This window comes from Felis catus, chromosome B2, assembly GCF_018350175.1.
Source record: "Felis catus isolate Fca126 chromosome B2, F.catus_Fca126_mat1.0, whole genome shotgun sequence".
Taxonomy (NCBI): Eukaryota; Metazoa; Chordata; class Mammalia; order Carnivora; family Felidae; genus Felis; species Felis catus.
Window position 1 is genome coordinate 142981686 of NC_058372.1, and position 20542 is coordinate 143002227.

A 20542-nucleotide genomic window follows, 5' to 3' on the forward strand; every position below is an offset into this window, starting at 1 on the left:
GGATGGTTAGGCCAGAGCTAGACATCTGGAAGTCATCAGTTTTGCTAGTAGTTGAAGCCTGTGTAGCATCCTACACTCCCCTACCCAAAACCATCCTGGGGTGGACCTTCCTTTCTTCTTTGGAGCCCAGGCCAGTTTTTTTTTTGTTTTTTGTGGTTTTTTTTGTTTTTTGTTTTTGTGTTTTTGCAGAGCCTTTAGGTCTCTCATGGGACAGAAGGTGGTCTGGCAGTGAGATAGGAATCCTTGAACAGATCTGTACCTAAAGTGAGACCAAATTGTGCCTTTAGACTCAGTGGACACTCCTTAATATGTCTTCACTATTTGCTTGATCTTCCTGGTCCTTGGAGGTATTTGGGTTGGATATCCTTGGTTGATCTCATGAGTCTAAATCCTGCTAACATCTTTTTCTTCAATCCATCAGCCATTTAAGTGAGAACCAGGCATATGGTCAATTGTGGTGTCAAGAAAGATGCCAGAGTGGCAAGGTGAGCAAGGGGCAGGTGAAGAGTTTTGCCCCGCCCACTATGAAAAATGGGCCCTGCAGATGTTGGTCAGGCCAGCCTGCCTTGGGAACCTAGCTCTGGCATCCCAAGGGCATTCGTCAGCCCTGGAGAATCCCTTGAGGTCATTCTGCAGAAGCTGAAGACCTTCTAAGGACAGACATTACAGAGCCATTGGAATTTTGGTATCTATCCTTGAGCAGAAAGGGATCCATACTTTGACCCTTGAAGCAAACTGGCCTTCTAGAGCCCTCTTGGATAAGACCTGAGGTTTGGAGCTAGACCAAAGGAGCAACTCTAGGTACTGACTGTGCCCTTATTTTCCATTCCTGAACAAACCAGTAGAGGTCTCATGGGAACCAAGGCTCAGACATGTCCAGCCTGGCAGTGGCTGGGAATCTGAAAGATCACCAAAATACCATATGCCACTTGGTACATGGCAAAATATTCTTGAATTTGGGTAATGGTTACTGGCACAAACTCTGGAAGTGGCTTTGTCATGGTATGAAATTGTTTCCGTCACAGCAGACTTTAGTAGCTTCCTCCTTCTGTCTGGAGCATCTTACCATCTGCTCTATTCAAAGACAACCTTGAATGGGGAGAAAAGGGGAAAGACATGGACAGGAAATTCTTTTTTACTTAACCTAAAATCCCTTAGGCTGCAGCTTAAGCTCATTTCCTCATTTTGCATCCTGTGGAGAAGAAAAAAACAGCTTGTTGTGGCCCTAACCTGTCGTGTACGCTCTGTGAGATTACCTCCCAGTGTTCCCTCTCTTGGGCCATATAATTCCTGTTGTGTTGACTTTGGGTTTTTCCTTTGTCCTTTTTAAAGAGGCAGCTCGTGGGACACATAGCTTTAAAGAATATACCCAGTATCATACGTCCTTATCAGGCAAGAATACTGAGAACTATTACAAAAGGTCACATGCTGCATTTATCTAACAGAGGGTGGTCTATTATAAGATTCTAAGAACACTTAGAATAAATGAGGAACCACTTTGTCATATTGCATCTTTGTACTCCCAGAATGTTGATCCCACAGCACAGAACCAGAATGCAGTCTGCAGTCTGCAGTCCTGGAAACCAATTTCAAAGTCTTTACTTCACATTTGTGAAGCCTTTACTTCACATTTAAGGAAGGAAATCAGGAGACCTACAAAATGATCATCAGGAATAGAACATATTGGCATGTTTCTAGTCCCAAGAAGAAGCTTTCTGTCAGGTAATCCAAGTGTGTGCACATTGATTTGTGCTGCCTGGACTGGCTGTTCCTTAGATAGATGCTGATTTGATGAGTTCACCGAGAACTTGGGCTCAGGGAGCTCTGGGTGGGGCTGGAATGACAGACAAGATCACTTTTGATCTAGGGTCTCTCTTCTTCTCTTCCTCCAGTTCTTTCTGAGGAGGGTACAGATGGTAGGAAGCATCACAAATGACATCAATTTTAAATATCAAAGTTGATGAGAATCCAGGGGGTGAAAATACCTGCTAATCAAGCCACCGTATAGTTTGTTCAACTGTCCCAGTTTGCCTGTGCTGGGGGGTAGGGTGGGAGGAGGGGGTCATGGTAGACTGGCCTCAGGCCTTTGGAAAACCTTACATTCAGGAATGATCTTAAGGAGGTCGATCCTAAGGCTGCTTTGAAAGTATGGTTCCAGGTCCTCCAAAGGTCTTTGTGTTTAAAAATGACCTTCATTAGGTGACTCTCTAAGGCCTAAAACGTTGCTATTAGAAAAGTCATTTGGTCTCAGGTTTTGTCCTAAGAGTGCAAATATCCCTGAGAGAGTACCTCGTCCACTTCTTCCATGCCTTCAGAGAGAGGGAGGATGAGGACACCCAGCACAAAGTGCCATGACTGGGGTGGGTCAGGAGTGCCCTCCCGCCCCCGCCCCGTCCCGAGGGGAAAGCAGCATGGTGGAAGAAATGGTAATCACAACTACAACTACGGAGGCCTTATCTTTTTTACAAGGGTGGTTTCACTGGCAGTGATCACAGATCATGTATGGGCCGGAGCAGATTCTGAGGATCTGGGAGCTGTGGGGGGAGGGAGACCTGGGCTTTAGAATGGGACAAAGCAGGGCTTGCATTTGGCTCCCCCTGGGTGCAGCTGTGTGACTCTGGCTGAACCCTAACCTCCTTGCTCCAAGGCCTTCTTTCCCCCTTCTGCAATATGGAGGGAGTTATGTGTGTTCTCCCAGGTTATGTGTGTTCTGAGCGTCTCCTGCAGCATAAGGTTGGGTGCTCAGAGCGGTGCGTGGTGGACGGTAGACACTCGATAAATCCCTCTTCCTGGGGCGCCTGGGTGGCTCAGTCGGTTAAGCCGCCGACTTTGGCTCAGGTCATGATCTCGCGGTCCGTGAGTTCAAGCCCCGCATCGGGCTCTGTGCTGACAGCTCAGAGCCTGGAGCCTGTTTCCGATTCTGTGTCTCCCTCTCTCTCTCTCTGCCCTTCCCCCGTTCATGCTCTGTCTCTCTCTGTCTCAAAAATAAATAAACGTTAAAAAAAAAAATTAAAAAAAAAATCCCCTCTTCCTATCCACTGAACTCTCCCATTCGTATTTACTTTAGAGCAGTTGCACGCACCATATGGCCTTTTTCTCAGCATACACATGCTGGCTCAGGCAGTTATCAAGTGGAGACACACTGATGGTACTTGATCATTGGCAACAGGAGAACAAACAGACTCATGCATGGACGCAGTTGGAGGCTTTGATTGTGTGAGCACAACGAAATGAGATTCATTAGGTTTTGGCAACCCAGAGGTATTTGCCCCTTGCCCTTCTTTACTTGTGCCCCTTACTGGAGCTCCTTGAAGGTTTTGAGTGTTTCCCCATATGCTGGCTGATGCAACCATTTGAACATGGATTCTTGCGTGAGTTGGAAATTCACCTATGCCGGGTCCAAGGGTAGATGTGAGGCAGAGCCGGGAAGAACGAGGAGTATGTTTATAAATTGTTCTTCTTTTCAGATACCGGTAATGAAAGTCCAGCATTTTCAGGCCTAGGCAGGTTTATGCTAATTGAATCACGAGTGCCCAAGAGAAGATGTGACAGTGTTTGGGTTTCACAGGCCTCTTGTTTCAGCTGTGTCTGTCCGGGATCTAACTTTTCTTAGATTTGGAATGGAACCGTAAAGAAAAATGTTATTCACACACTCATTGATTTGTTTTCGTCCTTGGGAGAACCGCCCAGCCGTGAGCATCCCTTTGCAGGCTTTGGAGACCTCGCTTTACTCTTGCACACCTTTTGGTCACTGTGAAATAGCGGATTCCTGGAACTGATTTCTGCCGTTGGGGGAAACATGGAATGCAACTCGAAAAAGCTCGTTAGTCAGATGGCAGAGGAGGAGGAGAGGTTTCTGGAATGAAGCCTTGGGAAAAATAAAGGGAACCGAGGGAAGGGAGCCCCAGTCCTCTGGCTAAGTAAGTCCTGGAAGGTTTCTTGTGGGTGAGGCGGGAGTACGTGAGCATTATTGAAGAGTAGCTGTGATTGCTAGTAAATGCGCAGGAAGTCAACCCCTTGCCGTGTGTACAGTCTCCTGAACTCAAAATTCCACACAGAGTACCAGGTTTCTTTTCTGATTTCTCCCATCCTGACACCCTCATCTCTGGAACTGGGGACGGGTTGCTTCGTGGGTTTCTCTTCGTGCCCGTAGTTGGACAACATGCTTTTGTCTCTTTCTCTTCTGCTTTGAAATCATCATATTCATTCTCTTCTTTTTTACTCCTTGGATTTCTTTGAGTGGGGTCCACGAGTTCTCCCCTTTTCTCATCGTGTTCCTCCTGAGGCAGCAGGGAAGTTTTGGTGTATGTTAGGGTCATCTGTGCTTCCTGTGTTCTGAATTTTCATCCAGTATTAAAATCACATACTAACCAATCCACGTTTCATCATGAAGCACTTCCCCTTTCTTTTTCCACGAGGTTCCAAATTCACTTTTCTTAATGTTACTAAGTTAAAAGGTTTCCAGGTTTTTTGACTACTTTTTTCTTTCCTGGGAGTGCCTGGCATCACTGAATAAACAGTTTCAGATCCAAATTTGCCTAAACTTTATTTGTGTGAATGTTTAGCATGTGTTTATATTGTGTTATGTGTTATGTGTTAGGATCCATTACGGTGTGGGCTGAGAGATTTTGTTTGACAAAATGTTATGTCTCATTTGGGTTATTTTTGAAAATCTAGAATACTTTTACGGAACCTCAGAACTGAAGAAACAAATGGAATTGTGCTTCTTAATAACTTGTTTTTCCTCTTCTGGGACAAAATATGGAGACATTTAAATTAGTTATATTCAGATATACCAGAGGCTTATCTCCCTTTTAAGCTGTTGATGATCTTGGTTTGTTTTCTTTGTGGAAATGAACACTTCCATTATCTCACTTTGGCTGCAATGGATAGTCTCCCTTATCATGAAAATTTTATGTTGCTCTCAGAGGTATTTTAAAGATTATCCAACTATACCATACAAAATGCTGAGAAGTTATTTGATATATGGTTGCCTCTGGAGAATATGTCAAATTATGAGTTCATTGTTCTTGTGCTAGCAAAGCAGCATAATCAAGCCAGAGAATGCCTCGAGTTTGTTTTGATTCACTTTTGTTTTAAATTTACCACCCACTGTTTTATCCAAAATACATAAAAGCTTGTGGGTTTGGTATGTTTGTCTTGCTCTCATCCTGTAATGATGTTCAAACATGATTGTACTTAAAGTCTTTAGGACCAGACAAATGAAGAGTCATTTGCTCTTTTGATAACAATATCAGAGAACACTGGAAAAAAAATTTCGTTTTCCCAGTCTGTGTTCCCGTAAGTTCATAGTCATGCTGTTTGCATAGCTGACCACCCACTGAAGCCAAGGCACGTGAAACTGCTGTCCACTAAAATGGGCCTGAAAGTCACATGGGACCCACCCAAAGATGCTACCAGTAGACCCGTGGAGCATTACAACATTGCCTATGGGAAGTCACTGAAAAGTCTTAAATACATCAAGGTGAATGCCGAGACGCACTCCTTCCTTATTGAGGATGTGGGTAAGTGACACTCTGGTCTTGTTCCCAGTCAGAACTAACTGTACACCAACCTTCTCAGTTCCCTTCTTAGGTAGGATGGCTGTTTGTGAGACACAGTGTGGACAGGCTCAAGGGACCTCCTGGTTCTTTGGGAATGGGGAGCCGAGTTCATGAGGCTGTGGCTTAACCTTTATCTTGCCCCTGGGCTTCCTCATTCTGCCTTTGAATTCTAGTATTTCTGGATATCTCTCTAAATGGATGTAGGAAACCATTTTTAGTTTCTGAATGTGCTTTTGGAAAATACGTTGGTCCTCTGTTTGTTTCATAGAAACTCAACTACTTTGTAGCTTGATCTTGAGATTTCTAGTTTACAAATCAATCAGAGGTTACTCAAGTAATGAGTCCCTGTGAAGGTACGTATGTGCGATATTTGCTTAGCCACATCTGATTCAAAGATGTAACATTTTCCCCGTTAAATTTGATTCTGGAAGTTTGTAATGTTTGCAGTTTTTCCTAGATATATTGTTTTATAAGTGCAGGTATAGGCGGTTTTGAACTTAGGTTTTGAGCTGCCACCTCCCAGGGATCCCCTGGCTTCTGCGTTTTTGATCTGACGAGCCTGAAGCTCCATTTATTCTACAGTCACATCACAGCCCAACCTCACGATGGATCGTGAAGAAGTAACAGAAGTCAGCATCCATGACAGCCAGGTCTCCCTGTGCCAGGTCACCATTTTCCTGCCTTCCTCTGGTGGATCAAAATCAACTCATGACTCCTTGGGTTCCTGGCCATAGTCTACGCACTTACTCCTCCACCTCCTGCTCCCTAATGTTAGGTTTTCTGAGTAATGGAGCAGAGAGTGTATAGAAGGGGCATAAGGGGGGGCCAGATTTCCTTCTTGGTAGTTCCAGCCACACATATATTTCTCTGAATCCTTTCCATGTCAGTATTACCCTAGAAAGTCCAACTACGAGGTTAAATGGAGATTCTGTTGGACCGAAGGCATGAGCAGGGTCATATCTGCTTGTTCAAACCTTAGGTTGTTAAGATTGCTGCAGAGAAGAAACACATGCAAAAAGAGAGCCCTAGAGCTCACTGAAAAACAAATAATGCCTCCCAAGTAACTCACTGATGAGTTAACAGGAGTCAGAGACATGTGGATTACATTTCTTTGAAAATACGAATAACCTCAGGATGAAGAGAGAAAGTGCCTGGCGAAGCATGATTTTGCATTCTGTCTGGATCTAGAGCATTTTCCAGTTGGTCTGGCAGGTTGTGCCAAACCCTTAATGCCACCAGGCCCTGCCTCAGTCAGACAGAAGTCACACTGGCCTTGAGCACAGCAGGGATGCTAGATGGCATCACTGTGTCACTGTTCCTGGACCTCTGGCCCGAGAACTAAAGTTCCGTTGCAGGAATACTCCTCACTTTGAGAAATGTAATAACCGTTATTGTCTTTGATACAACTAACTCTTACCTCTCCAGCCTTTGGCCCCTCACATGCCCGCACACTTTCGTCTCCTCAAGGAGTTCGCACCTTCACTTACCTTTCGCGGTAATTTATTTTGAGGAAAACCAGCACTACTGGAGTTTTGCTTTCTGAAGCTGCACATTTGGGGCGCACTCACTTGGTAATGTGGCGTCTTGGCTTCCCTTCCTGTTCCACTGACTTCAGGAGCTCAGCCAAAGAGAGCATCGCAATTTGACCTTGACCCCTAGATGCAAGTCAAAAAGTGGAGCCCAGTTATTTCAAGATTAGCATTTCCAAGATTCCAACAATTGTTTTTCTAGATATTTGTTGAAATAGTCAAAGACAGCACGCAGATCTAGTAAAGGGAGTGTTTTACTGGGATAAGGGGAAAATTTCACGAAGCTTTATGTGTGTAGCAATGAAGATTTCCCATGTGCTAAATTTTATGAGTTCCACTGACATTTTCTTACTGTTTTTTGGAGATTTCTGTTTGGAGCTTTCATGGAGAGATATTATTGGCAGTTACTGATAGCATAGGTTAAAACATCTAGTTAGCAGACAGTGCATTTCTATTTCCTGCCTTAATTTCACATTAAAAAACTCAAAAGCTTTTTCTGCCTACTGCTCACGGATCCAGGCTTATTACACATGCCATGTACTTTGTACTACAAATAAATTTTGTGTTCTTTGGGTCAGGTGTATTTTAGTTACATGAGAGGAATGTTAGCGATAGCGATTAAAACAGTGAGAGAGAAAGCCGTAGTTAGACTTGTCGCTTAATTCAGATTTCTTTATTTGGTTATATATGAGGAAGACGGTTAGTGAATCGAACTGTCATTCTTGGAGATGTGAAATGGTGGCTTGATATAAACCATATGTTTCAGAGCCGGGTGTAGTGTACTTTGTGCTGGTTACTGCAGAAAACCACAATGGAGTGAGCCGTCCAGTTTACAGAGCTGAAAGCCTGCCTGGTAAGTCTTACCTAGAATTGGAGGCTGTCTTTTTGTTACTTAGATTGGGAGAAACATCTCTCCTTGCTTTCTCAGGTCTATACAAACATAGAATCTTTAAAGAGTTCCCAAACAGGAATTTTCTTTTTTTTTTTTTAGACTTGTCTAGCAAGCTGAAAGATTGAAAACTAGGAGAGATTTGCTCCTTCTTTTAAAGTAATTTGAATGTAGGTCATTCGTATTTTGTCCTATTTTTTTGAGCACTCGTTAGAGTAAACCACATGCAAAAGACCAAAAAGATGTGTTGTCGATAAAGCGTATGTGCCTTGTTACTGATGTGGCCTGAGCAGATCCTCTGGAAGAGTGTTGAAAAGACCGTTAAATATACGTTAGGGCTGCGCAGAAATGTGGAAAATCCAATCGTTCTTGTTTCTAACTATGAAGTTGCATTTTCCTCATTTAGGAGGTGAATGGATCAAGATTGATGGTTTTCCCATTAAGGGTCCAGGACCATTTAATGAAACCGTCACAGGTACCTCGTGCTCCTTCGGTTCATGTCTTCACTGAGGCACCGTCTCGCAAGAGGGTGGTGTTTCTGTCACACACATGTGCTCACCAACCTTCATTCAGTTCCCATCGCTAAACTAACACACATGCCACACGGTTTTGGTCAACCTGCTGTGCACCTGATGGCCCAGACTGCAGCCATTGTTGCTCATTTCTCACTGTTCTTTTCATGTTCTGGAGTGGGGAGGTGTCCGCGTCCACATCTGGGGATACTGTTGCACTGTTAACAGGCAAATATGGTGGTTGAGATGGCAGTCCTGGCCTGATGAGGATTGTTACAGCTCTTTTTCCTGTGGATGGCGTAAATGAATGGAACCCACCAAGCAGTGGCTTTTATTGGCTAATATGCTGCATGCATCAAGTCTTTCTCTGTTTTCTTGTAACCATGGGATATTTTGTGATATGTTAGAGAACCTGCCTTCCATCTCTGCTCCATATTTGTATATATGTTTTATCATTTGGATGTTGCTGTTGTCTAGTCATGTTGTTTTACTTGTTGAGAGAAGTGTGTACATTTCTTGTATGTTCTCGTATGAATGTGGTTGTTTTGGAGTGTGGTTGGATGATATCCCAAAGGTGATATGGCAAGGAACTGTATATTATTTTCATGACCCATGTTTTTAAGTACATCAGTCTGGTGTTGTTGTTGAGAGGAAGGTGAGTACTTTGAAACCAATGACCATAATCTGCTTCTCAGGTCAGATTTGATGGGTGTAGGCAGCTTCAAGGTCCCTTTTCCACCAAAAAGGGGTGGAAAAATGAAACAACCAGAAAAGGAAACTGGCTTTCCAGGAAAGGTGATATGTTTTTGTTCCAATATGTTGGACTTGTGTTGACCCCAGGGGTGATGGAAGGGAGACATGTTAGAGGTGATTACGTGTGAAGGGATGAAATTTGGAAGAGAGAAGTAAGAGACAGACATGCATTGTGGAGTCATGCTCCAGAGTGAGAGTGCAAGCAGAGAGTGTATGAGGGTGACAGGAGAGACAAGAGCAAAAGGCCAAGGGTCAAAACGGAGAGGATGATGACAGTAAAGTAGCCAAGATGGTAGTACACCTAGGAATATGCAGAATAGACAAGGGTGTTTATTCCTCGACTGTCTACCCCTGAAGAGACACATGTAAACTCTTTGCTGACAGAGGTTCAGTGCCTTGTATCTGAATCTTGTATTTTAAATGACCATTTTATTTTTTATAATCTTTCTGATAAAGTCTTCTGAATGTCAGTGGTTTTCGAACAAATAGTTTTCTTTTGCTTTTTCTTAAGTAATGAATTCCTTGTGCCTTCTTTAATAGAAGTACGTGTATGTATGACCTTTCTGTGTGTGTGTATGTGTGTGTGTGTGTGTGTGTGTCTATGTATGACGTGAGCATGAATTACCGAAATGCTGGGAATTGGGACTCATGGACAATCGCATTCCAACTCATTATTGGTCTTATGTACAGTAAGATGATTTAACCTCTCTCTGTAGAAGACTTTGTGTGCCCTAGTTGCCAAAGAGCACACTTCTATAATACATAATAGTATATTTGTTATACATTATGATACAAAAGATACTGGAAGAAATTAGCTGAAACAATTTACAGCATATGCTGTAAAGCAGAATTTTTTTAATGAATATCCAGAATGCATAGACTTGGTGACAGTGCTCCAGAAAAAAAAAAATCACATTTCATTGTTATTAAAATAATAAGAATAATTTATGAGAAGTGATCAAGAAGTGATCGACATGCATCTACACCTTTTTTATAAGGCTTGGAAAATACTATGCTGCTGTTCTGAGGAACAGTTAATAAATTATAATCCTGGTAGTTAAACAAAAGAAGTATTCTGAATTCCAAGTATCTTCATTCAAAAGAAGGGATTTGTTCCGGCGATATTGGCAGACATTGGCATTGACTCCTGGGGTGAGGTCCCAAGGGTTCCCTTTAGTGCTTTGACTGGTGACATCCCACTTTATTCTAGTGTTTTATTTGAAGCCAAAGGGAAATCTATTCTTTTGCTTTGCTGGAAACAGTAGTTTCAGTTCAAATTCCAGAAGACCTCTTTATGCTGCTGAGACCTATCTTGACCTCGTTATCTTTCCTTAATTATTATATTCATTCATTTAGCGCCATTGGTTTTGCCAGCATGTCTGGATGCTAAAGATACAATAATGAAGAAGATAGACAAGGGCTTGCCTTAATGGAGACTGTAGTCTAGAGGGAAAGAAAGATAATAAACATATAAGCAAAACATAATGCATATAATCTGTATTAGTTTGCTAGGGTCGCCATAACAGAATACCACAGAGGGTGGCTTAAACAATAGATGTTTATTTTCTCGCAGTTCTAGAGCCTGGAAGTCCAAGATCAAGGTGTCAGCAGGTCTGATTTCCCCTGAGGACTCTCTCTTTGGCTTGCCTTTCCTCTAGGAGTGCACATTCTTGGTATCTCTTTGTGTCTCCGAATTTCTTCTTCTTAAAAGGACACCAGTTAGATGGGATTAGGGCTCACCCCAGGGGCCTCACTGTAATTTAACCACCTCTTAAAGGCTCAGTCTCCAAATACATTTACCTCCTGGGATAACTGAGGGTCAGGACTTCAACACGTGAATTTGGGCGGGGGTGGGGGTGGGTGGGGACACAATTCAGCCTGTAGCATGATCATAAGTTCTTTGAAAAGTGAACAACATTGAGATCTAGAATAAGCAGGGTGGGGGAGCCCAAGAGGCGCAAAGGTGGTGACGCCAGGCTGAGATGGTATGGGGACCGCGGGGGTGAGCGTTAGGAGGAAGAACGTGCCAGGGCCGACTTGAGTGATTCTCAGACTGGTCGCTCGTCCAAATCTGAAAACCCAGAGGACTCAGGAAGTAAGAGGACTAAGCAGAACTGCAATTCCCTTGCAGAAATTTCAGCTTTGGCTTTGGGTAGCTCCTGGTCTATCTTTCAGCTAGAAAGTTCTCTGTGTATTTAAATGTAAAATCCCTCTCATTGAGTGAGACTTAAACCCATATTCCTGTTTAGTCCCCAGGGAAGAGAAGTCCCAAGTCCAGATACTGGAATCTTATTATTTACCTCCCCTGAAGACTTCTTTTCTGAAGCTGTTTTAGCTTTTTTTCCCCCGCTGTTGACTGGATGTGGGGTCATATGGTCTGTGCAAAGCCAGACACTGGGGTCGGGACAGGACCATGACCCAACTCTGATTCCAACCAGCCCAGCGACTGGGCGCGCAGGTCAACCTGCCTTCACCAGGCTCTTCATCTGGAAAATTTTAGTTCTCAGTAAGATCATATGTATTTTTTTTAAGTTTATTTCTTTATTTTGAGAGAGAGAGAGAAGAGAGCAGTGGAGGGGCAGAGAGAGAGGGAGAGAGAGAGAATCCCAAGCCAGCTCTGTGCTGACAGTGGGGCATGAACTCAGGAATCTTGAGATCGTGACCTGAGCCAAAGTCAAGAGTCAGATAGATGCTCAACCCACTGAGCCACCCAGGCGCCCCGGATCATGTGTATTTTTAATAAGGTGATGGTTTTCTAAAAATCGTCATGCCGCCCTTAAGCTATGGGGCCCAAACTAGACATAATATGGAGGGAAAAGTCAGATTTGTGCCTCATATTTTGTTATATCATATTTTAGTTCCTGAAGCTTGCTCATTTTGTAGACAATTAACTTATAGCTCAGACTTGAGCCCACAGTTCTCTGTGGCCATTCTCAACCAACACTGGCTTGGTACCTGACCTCCAGTTTGCTCCCAAATACAAATAGCATGTTGGCGCTAGGCTCATAATGGCCTGTCCACACTGGCATCCTCCATGACAGTGGCCCATGTGACAGCTTCACCTCATGCTTTCCAGCTGCTGCCACCTACCACCTGTGGTAAAGCTGCTCCTCTCCACAGTCATCTCGCCTCCTCAACTGCCTCGCTGTCCTGAGCTCGCTTTCAGACCTACTCAGGCTTTGGGTCCAGAGACACGTCCCATTTCCACAGTCCAGAGCCGTCTCCTGGCTCACTTCTCGTCTTATCCTGGTCCCACTCATGTCAGCACGGCCGGCCCCCTGACAGAGGGACAGCCTCAGTGGCCTGCTAGTCCCCACACCACCACCCCCCCCCCCCATCCCTCCTGCATGTGCATTGTTGAGCCTCGTGGGAGAAGCAGAGAGTTGAGCTGATCTGCACCATTGTCACTCCTTACGGCTGGTTAGCCAACTCCACGCGGGTCCTCAGCGCTGCTTGGCTGTTGTTCTATGTGCCCTAAATCCAGTTCCTTCCTTTCTTCCATGGGTTGGGCCAGAATGTTGCCACTTTGCTCAGGCTCCTCCCTCTGCCCGTTCTCCTCTCGCTTTTAGCCCTGCTTCCCTGGGAAATAAAGGCCATCAGCGTGACACCCCTCCTGTTATTTCCTGTGACCTCCAAACTCTCATCTCCCTTCCCTCCTCTCGGCTCTGAGGAAAGCTGCAGTCTCCACGTCTCTTCAAGGCTGACTTCATGCACGTGAAGCTGCTTTGCACGCGTGGTCAAGCCAGAGGGCAGGCCTGGGTTCGCATCCATCATGGCAGCCCCGACGCTCCCCTCAGTGCCTGCCTCAAACAGCTGATACCTGCTGTTGAACAGGTGTCCAATTATTTGACATGGAAATGATGAATCAGGAAGCCATGCGCCCCACAGTTTGGCGTCTTCCTGCCCTGGCATTTCTTTTCATAGGCAATACCTATAGGCATATGAGAAATGAGTATTTCATAATCTAGAAATACGAATTCTGCCCTTTTCTATCAGTAGCTCATCAAAATGAGCACTGACCTTCAGGTGTATTTTCATGCCAATTTATTTAAATGTGACTGAATTCGAGCGAGGAAACTCTAACCCTGATGTGTGGCGATGGGCTGTTTCCTGACCTGTTGACTTCAAGCCGCTGTCCCCATCAAGCCAGTGTCTCTGCCCTGTGCACGGCTGCCCGGGCTGCCCAGGACATTCCCAGATCCAGATTCCTCAGCTGTAACATGCTGCACTCGACAAGAAGTTGTTAGGCTCCTTTCTAAGAACTGTCTCAGGTTCTAGGTTTCATTCTACGGTTCCTTTCAGCTTTGAAATTTCGTGAATTTTGGACACTAAGTGGATTGATTCACCACTTTTCATGGATGATTTTAAGCTTAGCAAGTGATTGGGAATCATTTTTATTACTGAGAAATGGCTCCGAGCCTTTCTCTCCACCCTACTTTGGCTGTTTTAGGTCAACAAAGTCAAAAATCCTATTAGCAAAGGGAGAAACACTGACTTGGAGTGTCTGGGTGTTGAGTGCGTGCCCAAGGACACAAAAGTGCACAGAAGAAAGAATTGTCTCCAGGGATCCACTGAAAGTGCCTCCCCCAATGGCCCCCGCCCCCCCCCCGTCTGTGCTGCCCTTCCCTTCTCTGTGTGTGATGGCAGGAATCCTGCCACGTGGGCCAGAAGACACGCGTCCGTGTCACTCTGGGTAAAAGGTGCCGGCACAACCCACCCGTGGGCAAATCACACACAGTGCTGATTATCTGATTATCCATCAAGTAATGCTGGAGCCAGACCATGGGGCTGCTCTGTGCCAGACTTAGAGTAGACTGCAGTCCAGAAATTTTTAATTAATTGCGATCAGTTGGTCTTTTCGCAAGCTAGTTTCGATTAACGTCCCGGCCAACGGGGGTTTAATAATGTCTGTGGCATTATTTCCTCGGGAGCTTTCTCATGCCATCATCAGTTGTTACTAAGTACGGTTTGCAGGGCAAAAATCAGTTTCTGGTTCACAGCCCGGGTGGTGAGCTCCTCAAGGGCCGGGTCCTTTGATTTACTCATTTTTTTTTATGTTTATTTATTTTTGAAAGACAGAGAGAGACACAGAGAGAGACAGAGAGTGAGTGGGGGAGGGGCAGAGGGAGAGTGAGAGGGAGACACAGAATCCAAAGCAGACTCCAGGCTCTGAGCTGTCAGCACAGAGCTAGATGTGAGGCTCGAACTCACAAACCATGAGATCATGACCTGAGCTGAAGTCGGATGCTTTAATCGACTGAGCCACCCAGGCGCCCCAATTTACTCATCTGTTTATCTCCAGGGCCTGGGGCACACAGTAGGTGCTCCATAAATGTTTTTTAAGCAGAAATGCACTTGGAGGCTGCTTCCACTGGGGGGCTGTGCCCTGGTATAGGAGATGAGCAGTGACGAGAGCTTCCACATCACACAGCGCCCTGTCAGGAGGCCAGGGTCACCTCTGCCTGGTTCAGCCTCGGACGCTGGGGTGGTCCTGGGCCGGCCGGTGTGTCGGCCACAGAGCGGTGTGGTCGTTAATCAGAGATCCTAATTCTTGCCTTCTGTTTCTTGGAATGATATTGACTGTGTCTGTGGATTGGGATTCCTTGAGGCGGCTGGTCTGTGAGACGAGGTGGGTGCACAGTCCCTCTGCTGTGGGGTTGCCTCTCGGTCCCTCAGAGGCACTGCCCGGAGACAGGTGCCTTCCTCTTGGGGGCTCCCAGCTCTTTATCAGAGTGACTGCTTCCAAGTCGCCTGTCACATTAGGGGGGAGACTTCCCTAACCTTCAGGCCCGTTCTTCAGTAATGAGAAAGTAGGGCGTGGAGGCTTGTGTGCGGAGCTGTGTGACTTCTCACGTGGCCGGATGTGCTTGGGTCAGAGCCAAGCCCTCGGGGGTTCCAGCCCCCACAGGTTTCCCCTGGAAGGGAGTCAGGAGCCATTGCCGACGGCCTTCTCTGACACCAGGGCTTCAACCAGCTTTCTGTGGCGTTTCCCCCGTATTGATGAAAAGGATATGTGCTCACAGATTTTCCCTTCCATGAGTTGCTAGGAAGCCAGTGGCCAGGAGTGAGGCTGTTTGCTCGGGGTGGGCTGGGTGCTCCCTTCAGAGCCGATGAGTGGCTGCTCCGAGCAGACAGGGCAGGGCCGAAAGCTGGAGAGATGAGCTGTCCCCACGTGAGTGGCCTTGAGTGAGGGGCTGCTCTCCCTGCCTTCATGTCCTGCAGTCATTACTAAACCCAATGCTTCTGACAAGGTCAGCGTCCTGGGGGCCAGGTGCCGCTCTCTGACTTCATATCCACCGTGGCCTTTTCTTTTGATGTCTGAGTGGAAGAGAGGGAGGGCGTGGCCCCTGTGAGGTCACCAAAGAGGGATGTGCTCATAAGGCAGGATCCCTGCAAATGCAGATCTTAGTCCTGAAAGAAAGCCCTTTTCTCTTTTAGCTTTTCAGCCTATTCAAATATCGTAACTGGGTCTTCCATTTGCAAAGGGCATGTTGGGTCACAGTAAGAAGTTGAATTCTTCAGTAGCCACTCAACAAAAACATGGTCTTCATTTCCAGGGAACGAGTGCATTACTTAGTTGTCTACTCCCGAATGAGAGCGATGTAGACGAGCTTTAAGACTAAAACAACTGAACCAAACAAACCTTTGAACTGGGACATGATTTTCCTCAGAATATTTCCCAGTCCTTCGTCTCGGCCTCCATAGTCTCCGTGTTACGCCGCGGGGTGAAGAAATGCCAGAGGTCTGCATTTCAGCCGTTGAGGAGGTCAGAAAAGGACCGTTCCCCCTTTTGCTTTTCTGTGGCCCTCGTGGGTCCTCAGGAAGTGCCTCTGGAAATGACGATACCCCTAGAGGGATCTAGAGCAGACGCTTTCAGTGACTGCGACTGCCCATCATGGATGGAGGAGGCCTCCACAGCTGGAGAAGCTCCCTGGATCCCCTCACACTGTGTCCGTGGGGCTGGGCCAGGGGTGGGCTCCCCCCAGGCTCCTGTCGCAGGTGGCTGAGGACATCGGCGGCTGGTGTTCTTCAAGGCTTATACAGGAGCTACTGCTGTGAGTAGGAAGCAGACCCTTGCTCTGCCTACACAGTAAGATGGTCAGCTTAGTGTGGGGAGAGATGCCCCTCGAAAGGCTTAGGATCTGTAAGAACTGAGGAATGTGTCCATGCAGGTGGTTGCTGAACCTCTTAATTCTTGTGCCGGTGGCCGGGCTTCATGACCAACTTGTGCAGGTGTCACTCATGTGGCACTGGCCGCCATCTCAGGGTGACCTGGCATTTTGTAGCCCTGGTCCTGTGGGGTGAAATCGGTGGCATAAAGTACTTTTCACCGATATTCTTTGCACCACCGAGGTCAAAGTCAGCCACCGTTTGACACGTTGGATAACATGCTGAAGCTGCTGACGCACTAGTGGTTCTTGGGGCTTCTAAACCTGGGGTTCTTGGAACCTGGAAGTCCATGAAGGTATGGGATTCACCAGCCATGTCCACAGGAAGTGCTTTCTTGATGATCAGTCATTCAAAACGTTACTTTCTAGTGTAAAACAAACACCAAAATATTAAAGAGTAGTCTGCAGAATTGACGTGCAATTTTGAGATAAAGTCTGCATAAATTGCCTTGCTCCTGGCTTCTGGGATTGTGCCATCTGCTTTTGCTGTTAAGTAAACTCTGGTGAAAAGTTTGAGGAGCTATGCTAAGTGATAACGTGAAACGAACAGCCAAACAAAACAAAATGGCCACAACTGAGTGGTCCCAGGATGGTGGAAAGTATTTGCTTTGTTTCTGGGACCATCCCTCCTGAATTCCGAGTGCCCTATTTTAGGGCACCAGTGCTGGCTGCCTCACACAGCCTGTGGGGTTCTGACCACACCGTCCTTTCTCCACGCCATGCCGAGAAGGATGCCCTGAGGCTTGTCATCTGGTGACAGCCTGGACATCACTGCATCATCCCAGGGAGCAGGAGAGAAGAGTTTGTGAAGACCTGGACAGGTCCAGGGGGCAAGAGAAAGCTTGATGGAAGACACTTAGGTTGGTTGATTTAAAAGTTAGTGTGAGATGTTTTATAAAGGCTCTTTAGGGTTCATGATCCATCACAATGTTAGTAATTGACATTGATTAGCTTGGGGGAGATCAAGGTTGTTTTTCTTTCTTTTTCTCTTTCTTTCTTTGAAGATCTTCTGTCTTCTCCCAAGCCCTGAAAAGGCAGGTGTGGGCTCCAGGTGTGCCTCCAGGTGTGGGCTTAGGGCCACCGCTCTAGTGTCTCTGAAGGATGGAGAGATGTGTCTAACTTGCAAAAATTCTCTCCTTCGTGTTCTGACTGCTTCCCCGGATGAGTCAGGCGGCCAGGCCATCGGTGGTGCTGCCCAGGTCCTGGGCTCTTCATCATACGGTCTTCCCTGGAGTGCTGAAATGTATAAATGTCAGGGGAACCGTGTGATGAGTGTATCCTGATGGGACAGATGAACCAACTTCTCTTAAGAGCAGCCGGGTCCTTGGGGTCTACGCTGACATTTTCCGTAAGTGGGTGTCCTCGTGGTGTGGAAGTCACGGGCAGTGATTACTGGAGCTGCAGACCAGATCCTTCACCTGAGGTGTCTGTGAGGCACCAAGGGGACCTTCTCCCAGGGCAGCTGCCATGCTGGCCGCTGGTGATACCGACTCTATAACCACCGGGAACTTCTGAACAAGAACGAAGTGGAGAGAATCAGAGCTACAGATCCCACAGACCAGGGTTCCAGCCCAGCTTAGTGCCCCTGCTGTCTGGCTTTGAATCCCCCCTTAACCATTCTGAGCCCCGCTTTCTTTGTAAATGGGCCGCTATTGGATTATTGTGAGGATGTTTGTCAAATGCCTTCTGCCTGGTAGGGATCCAATTATCTTACGAAGGTTGGTGACACGGTGACAGACACTATTCCAAAATAAAGAAATAAGACAGTCTTTTTCTGGTTAAGTAATTCTTTCTTGTTAAAAATATTTTCTCACTGTCGTTGTTAGTAATAAACTGTCAAATAAAAATATTTGGCCTATCACACAAAAGCTTAGTAGTCAAATCACTGAGGATGTTTATTGGAAACGAAAACATGGCGTTAAAAGGACTTCAGAGGAAGGACTGCAAATGTGGGTGTGTGGAAGGAGAATTTTGTGAAATATGCAGAGGTGTCTCAGGAGATTACGTGTCAGAGCTCACTCAGGAAGGAGCCTTGGCAGACAGAGGTGCTTGCAGACCTATCTTGGCAGATGTCAGTCAGTGCTGGCCTGGACCTATGTTAGCGACAGGGAATCCATACTCCGAGTGGGGACAGCAAAGCCCATGTCCTGTCTCTGTTCTGGCTGTCCGCGGTTCATCTTCACACCCCTCTAATGCACGTTTTCTCCCCTTTTCCCATCCTGTCTCGTCCTTATCATGTTTATTCATCAAATGTGCACGTAAGCTTTGGACTCTCTGGCCCTGATGGGGGTGGGGGCTGGGGAGTGTTTCCACAAGCCTTCCAGGTGATTCCGCCCCACACTGCCGTGTGGGGGCCACTACTCTAGCCTCACAGGCTGGACCTCTTCTCGCTGGACGGACCGGTGCCCCCGCTGGCCTCGGGGGTCTGATGTTTGGGGATGGTGGGGAAGCTGCCTGGGGCAGAGGACGAGTGAGCACACAGGCCTGCCCTGCGAGGCCGTGGGAATGGGGATAAGGGCCATTTACCTTTATCTTTGTGAGGCCTGGAGGTCAGGGAAGTGGGGTGTCAAGTTGGTCAGTGGAAGAGACCACTTAAACCTGGTCCTCAGAGCTGCGCACCGAGTGATACCTCACACTCTGCGGAAAATGCGAATGTCCTGGTAGCTGAGGCCAGGCTGAGGAAAGTGGTCCCTGGACAGCAGTGGCCACGGACTCTTTTAGGCCAGCGAAGAGGAGGGACTTGATAATTGTTAGATGCTTTTAGTTCATGGTGCAAAAAGGGGTCTGGATTAGACCACCTCTCATTTGAGAAGGTTTTCAACGTAAAGAGTCTTTGGCAATAGGGCATCTTTTGCTTTTGTCTGGTTCTTTGCAGCGCATTTTCGTGGTGCCCCCCGTGTGCAAGGCATCATGGTGAGCTGTGTAGCGCGAGTGTGGCCCACCCATCCAGTGAGTCTGGTAAACGAGGAATTTCATTTTTATCACAACTGCACACACAGCTAGCAATGAATGTGTGCTTAATATATGCCAGGAACAGTTTTAAATGCTTTTTGTGGATTAATATTACAAAATTCAACATGCTATATACTACTTTACAGAGGAGGAAATGGAGCTTCAGTGAATATTCTCAAAGTCACACAGCCAGTGAGTATCAGACTCAGATTCAAACCCTGACTTTAGAGTCTGTGGAAACCCAATTCAGAAGCAACCATGTTTAACTAGCTTCGAATTGTAGATGGGCAGAGCATCACGTTGGTTTTTTAAGTTTTTTTCTTTGCATCAAGAGCAGATTCTGAGTCCGTGTAATTTCAGAATATTTGCCAATTGGTGTGGCTGGCAGTACAGGTCAGGAGCGATGTCCTAATCCTGTTTGACTTTCTGAGGTCTGCTATAATCCAGATGGTAATTGTTGTCCCCAGTTGACCTGCCAGGTAGATGGTGTGTAATTGATCGCCACAGGTCTTCTGTTATTGACCAGTTCTGAGTAAGATCTACCTGGTTAGGTTGTACCAGGAGCAAGGGAGGGATTGTGTCCCGCCAAGGTTAAAATACACTCTGCACTGGTCAATGTGAACGGGATTACCTGTGGCAATTGTGACTTCCTGTTTTCAAGATAAAAGACTTACAGAGATTTATTAGAAAAATTTCACAGGGCTTCTGTGAAGCTATCACATACAGCTTAGAGAAGACACCGCAATAGTTTCATTGCAAGTAAATGTGAACCATATGGATAGTTTTTTTTTTTTTTAATGTGTGCATCAGCTTAAAAGAGAGTTACCAGATGATCTATAAAAGATCTATGAAAGATGTTTGATGGTGTGAAGGACCCAGCATATTAAAGAAATTTTCAAAATACCTGAAAAAAAAATTATAGCTGGCGTTTCTAAAACCAAGATTAGAAAAATGGAGGGCTGTGTTGAGGGGGGCATTTTCACCTTACTCTGTGGTTTTCAGAGTCTGGAACGTCCATGTGGTGTGGGAACAGTTCTCAGGGCAGTCTTTGGTGAGAGGCCTTCTCTTGTTTGTTTGTTACCTGCTGGGTATACTGTCTGGTCCATTGAAACACACGCACGCCCACGTACACGCACACACACACGTGCGCGTGCCCACACACACACTCTTAGTG

General features: G+C 46.2%; 1 protein-coding gene across 1 annotated transcript in view; it reads left to right on the top strand.

Annotated features, from left to right (window-relative positions):
* The window catches only part of FNDC1 (fibronectin type III domain containing 1), a 108190-nt gene that overhangs the window by 22848 nt on the left and 64800 nt on the right, over positions 1–20542 (top strand). The window contains exons 2-4 of the mRNA XM_023254545.2: positions 5331–5525; positions 7860–7946; positions 8389–8457. Coding sequence (XP_023110313.2) covers positions 5331–5525; positions 7860–7946; positions 8389–8457 — 351 coding nt within the window. The remainder of the gene's footprint in view (positions 1–5330; positions 5526–7859; positions 7947–8388; positions 8458–20542) is intronic.